Below are 5,346 nucleotides of genomic sequence, written 5' to 3' on the forward strand. Positions count from 1 at the left end.
CTACGTGCCATCATAACCTTTTTGATCAATTTTTGGAGAGGAAAGTGTGAAGAGGTTTCAGTAAAAATAAAATGGTCGAATAGCTCCATGAAGCTGACTTCTGTGAATGTAACACTAATTTTAATTTGTTGCAGCTTTCGAAGTCCTATGAGAGGGTCGAGAAAGCCCTGAGTGCGGGGGACCCCTCCAAATGTGGATGCATATCTTTGAATTACCTCAAGATCGTCCTCGACACCTTTGTATACCGGTTACCGCGAAGAATTTTTATCCAGTTAATGAAAAGGTGAGCGTCCCGTCATTTCCTTGTCATTTTTCTTCCCAAACGTCAACCACGAGAATAAGGAACAGCTTCATTTATTTTTTATTAATGTTTTGGACTTTTTTCACGATTGAAATTTTAACACATGCGAAAGTAAAGAGATGCAGAGAGCGAATGCAGTAGGGTCCCCAGGACCCAGCTCCGAGGCTGTCGGGAGCGAGCACCTCGTTTGCGGCCCCGCCCCTTTTTCCTCGTCCCCACATACTTTTGAAGCAAATACCAGACATCATATTTCATTGCAAAGATCTCACTGTGTGTCTCTAAAAGATAAGAACTCTTATTAAAAACAGGGTGAAAATACCATTTTCATACCCAATGGAATTATCAATATGGTAAATATCCGGTCAAGGGTTCAAATTCAACTGATTGTATCATATTTTCTTTTATAATTTATTTGAGTCAGAGTCCACATAAGGTCTGTCCATTTCAATTGACTGATTTACCACAGTTCCTTTTTCATCTCTAGGGTCCTTCTCCACTTGTTAATTATTTCCCCTGCGCGGCGTTTGTAGAAGTCTGGATTGTTTGTTATGTTGAGTTTCTTACAATATCAGTCTGACCGATTGCAACACACAGTGACATTTAACGTGTTCTCCTGTCTCCCCCCTAACCCCCTCCTCCTAACTGATAGATATACGGGCCCATGTTCAATTCGGGGGCAACAATACTTCACAGGGGCGGTGAGCATGTGTGGATTGGCTGTTCCTCATTTCGTGATGTTAGCAGCCACGTCGATGGTACTGATACCCGCTTATTCTCTGGAGATGGTAGAGTGGTGATAGACCACATCTGTCATTTCTTCTTCTGGTGGGAATCTTTCTGTTATGAAAAGTCCCCTCTCCACCTCTGGCGATGGCGAGGCAGCGTTAGCATAAGAAAAGCAGGAGATCTCTGTTCTTTCCCGTCGCTATTACTGCTTTTCACAATAGTGAGTTGGTTTCCTAGCATCCTCCAAAAATGAGCAACGAGTGACTTTTCTTAAGAAATATTATTACGAACTCACGAATATAAACATATTTGACACGTTTTAATTCATTCCAGCGGTTATTCTCGTTGATACGCAACTTGTCTCCTTTGGGCCCGTGAGCGCCTTTCCGAGTGGGCTCCTGAGCCCTTCGATGGGACCTCGTAGTCTCCGATGGCCGTCTTGCTTTCCGGTGCGACACAGCGCACCAGGCTCTTCTGGTGCGCCTCTCGCCCCTGGCCCGGAACAAACCAGTTCTCCAAAGACCCCTGTTTCTTTTCAGTTGGAAATGGTACATGTAGACCAAACTCTAGGTAAGGAACACCGCCTTTAACTTCCCTGGTTTCTGCCCAGGTAACTCGAGAGAACCTTTTCTCGGGGGAAGTAGGGTTGAGGCTAATGGGAAGATCGTCCTACGAAACTCTTACCTAGAAAGAAGAGGCGTGAGAGGAGCAAGAGGAAAAACAGTGTGAAGCTAGACCAGCTGGGCCGCTTCCCACCGCCTCCCTTTCTTGCCTCAGCACCCCAGGCACCCGGAGAGTCACTGTTTACTGCCACTACGAGTAAATATTTCCAAGGCTTAGAGAACGGCTTCGTTCTCCTGCCTGTACACAGTGAAATATTTTTAGGAATTACTTTCTTGCATCACTAAAAGGTATATAGCCATTTCTTTTCATCTCATTTTCAAAATTATATAAGTAATAATTTAATAGCAATAAGAAAAGTCAAAAACAAAAAGTCGCCATGCACCTTAGATACAGATTCACTGTTTTCATTTTTCAACATTCTCTTCGTAGCTTTGTAGCCACATACACGTATAATTTTTACGTAGCTGTAATCCAAGCGCACCTACAGTTTTATATTGTGCTTTTTAAATAGGAAAGCACATTGCAGACATTCTTCATATCGGCTTCATAGCCTTCCAAATTATAAGTGTAATGGACGTACATTGAACGAGTGCTTTTTCTCTGCCAGTCATGGTGGGAGGTGCTAAGAATGCAGAAATACCAACGAACTGCTCCATGCCAGGGCGGCTTACCAGGGCGGTAGTGGCTGTGCACACTGACAGGCGCACAGAGCGAGCCGTGGAGGCTAAGAACACAGCAAGGTGAATGTCCACGTGCGAATATTGTGAGTTATAAACTAGGCATGTCCCCTGGCACAGATCTGGACGATCTGTCGTATCTTCCTGGTCAACCGTTTCTTTTATAATTATATAGTTACCTTTTTATCCTTCTGACTTTTATGATCTACCTTATCTGATATTAAAATACCCATAACAGTTTTCTTTTTATTAGTATTTGTCAGATATATCTTTTCCCAACCTTTGACTGTCACTCTTTGGTTGTCATGTTCTGGGAGTGTTTCTTGTAAAATAGCATTTATCTGTATTTTAAAAAACCCCAAACAAACATCTTTGCCTTTTTAACACTGAAGTTTTTGTCCATTTCCATTTATTGTGATGGGCGTTTGGAATTTTTTCTACCCCTTTATTTTGTATTCTCCGTGATTTGCCCAGCTCCTTCTTTTTTTTCTTTCTCTGTCATATTTGGTTCTGAGTTTTCCTTATCACTTTTTCTCCCTCCACGATCTTAAGACTTAAATATTTTATTTCTTTTCTTAACAGAGGTTACCCTTAAAATTTTAACGTGTTGTAAGCTTATAAAGCCTAAAGTTAATATTTCTATCATCCTGAATAAAACAAGCACTTTCAACTTACACATTACCGTTGCCTAGTGTTTCTATCCTGCCTTATTTCTACAGTACCTGAATTAGTCATTTTTCTTCTTTTTGACAACGCTCCATGCTGGTTTGGGTTTTCCCGTGGCCCCAGGCAGTTTGCTCATCGTGGCTTAGTAAGTCTCACTCCTTTGTTCTGAATTCAATTTCCCGAAGTACACCCTTCAGTGGACCTTTACGTGAGGTCCGGTGGGTGCAAGTTCGGCCTTTGTCTTCAAACATGTCTATTTTTACCTGGTCTTTAATAAAGATTTGGCAGGAAATAGAATCCGTGTTTGAGAGTGAGTTTTCCTTAGCGCCTTGAAGACACTGCTCACGGGCTCAGAGTCTGCTGCTTAATCGCCAACACTCGACAAAAGGTGATTTTAGAAGAAATTTTCTGAATGCCTCTAAGATTTCTTTTTATTTCTGTTACCTTACAGTTTCTCTACAATGTATCTTGATATAGATGTCTTTATTCAACCTTCCCAGACTCCGAGGGTGGGTGTCTTTCATGGATTTCAGAACATTCTGAGCTATTGTTCCTTGAATGCTGGCTCCACCCCATTCTCGCTGGTCTTCTGGAACTCCGATTACAGCTGTGCTGGACCTTCTCGGTCCACTTACCCTGCCTCTTAGACTCTCCTTATATTTCCCGTGGCTTTATCTCCCTGGGCTGTATTCTGATCATGTTCCTATAACCTGTTTGGTTCCCTAACTTTCTTCGACTGCGCCGCATCTACTCACAGCCTTGGACAATCCCAGGTCTCCTGACCCCAGAAGGACATTAAAGCCCCAGCCCCCGAGAGCCCACGCTGAACCCCAGGGTGCTGTTAGTGCACCCCGCTCTGTGCAGGTCTGAGGGACCCCAGGACAGTGTGGGGCTGGCTCATGTTCCGGCTGCTCTAGAGATGGCCCCCTCCTCGCCTCTAGCACCCGTGCATTTCCCTTTCTGGCTTCAACTTCAACCTTATGGTTAAAATGATTTTGTTATATTTATTCCAGTAGTTGTAGAGATATTTGATGTATTTCTATGTGACTAGACCAGGAGGTTGGGGGTGACCGACCCACTGTGTAGTCGGAAATCTTACCTTGACATTCCGATGCCGGCTAGGAAGGCAGAAACGTCTCCAGAGGGGAAACAGAACCAGGTGGAGCCTCTGACAGATACGGAGGCGCTTTCCACGAGGACAGCCAGAGAAGGCCAACTGCATTTCCAAAGGGGCCGGTTTGATTGGGTTTTGCGTACGTTTATTGGTTCACTCATTTGTTCAGTCAGTCAGGTAACGAGTGATTCTTGAGCACTTATATGCCAGGCCTATGCTAGACACCAGGGGCTCACTGCGGGACAAGAAGGACACGCTCCCTGCCTTCGAGGAGCTTGGCCTGCTGGTGGAGGAGACGGACAACGAGTATGTGGGCGACGAGAGGACGTGTGCAGGGTGAGACTCAGCAGGGACTGTAATGCAGGGTGACAGGGAGGGGCTCAGACTTTTCTAGAATGGTCTGGAAAGGCCCCTCTGAAAAAGTGAGGTTTGAATAGAGACCTGAGGTGACGGGGGCGGGGAGAGCCACAGGAGCAGACATGAGCCACAGTCTACAGGACCAGCCCGCAGGGCGTGTTTGAGGCCCACTGGTGGGAGGGGGAGAGGCGGGGAGGGTCTGGGAAGGGGCTCGCTCGCAGTCGGTGGTCAGCGCAGGGGCTGTGCACAGACTTTGCAGGGGGTGGCGCGTTGACGCTGTTAGAGGCCGGGTCCAGAGGCACAGCGCCCTTCAGCAGGCTCTTTCCTCAGAAGGTATTTCTAAAAGTTGGACTCGAGGCGAGGGTGTGAGGGCCCGTGCGAATTTTCGTAATGATTGTCATATTATTCTCTCGAGAGATAGTCATGGCTTATTCTGCCACCGACATTGTGTGGCTGTCCCGGTTTCGCATTCTTTCCAGCGTGATGGTTTTTTGAGTCAATTTTACCACCTTTTGGTTAAATTGTTTTTAATTCGATAATTATTAACAGATAACCATTTCCGTCATAGGCGTTGCAGCTGTTTTTCTCAGCTTGCTGTTTCCGTTTCGGTTACGCGATACCGCTGTGTTTCTAAGTTTACATTTTAATATAATCGAATACATTAATCTTCTTCTTTTGGAATGTTCTCTGTTGCTTAAAAATCTATAAATTTATCATTCTTACCCAGGCTTGAAAAAAGCCTTTTTCTACTCTGCTTGCCCTCTGTATTTTTTGAAAACAAAGCACTTTATAATCCATCCTGACATGAGGTGGGTATCTGAATTAAAATATTTTGTTCCAAATAGGTAATCTATTTTACCATCGCCACTTGTTAAATAATC

At 44.6% G+C, this 5,346-nt stretch overlaps 1 protein-coding gene across 1 annotated transcript in view; it reads left to right on the forward strand.

Moving 5' to 3' along the window:
* The window catches only part of EFCAB6 (EF-hand calcium binding domain 6), a 197,139-nt gene that overhangs the window by 64,063 nt on the left and 127,730 nt on the right, over positions 1-5,346 (forward strand). Inside the window, exon 8 of the mRNA XM_023535895.1 lies at positions 135-283. Coding sequence (XP_023391663.1) covers positions 135-283 — 149 coding nt within the window. The remainder of the gene's footprint in view (positions 1-134; positions 284-5,346) is intronic.

This window comes from Pteropus vampyrus, unplaced genomic scaffold, assembly GCF_000151845.1.
Source record: "Pteropus vampyrus isolate Shadow unplaced genomic scaffold, Pvam_2.0 Scaffold145, whole genome shotgun sequence".
NCBI classification, from domain to species: Eukaryota; Metazoa; Chordata; class Mammalia; order Chiroptera; family Pteropodidae; genus Pteropus; species Pteropus vampyrus.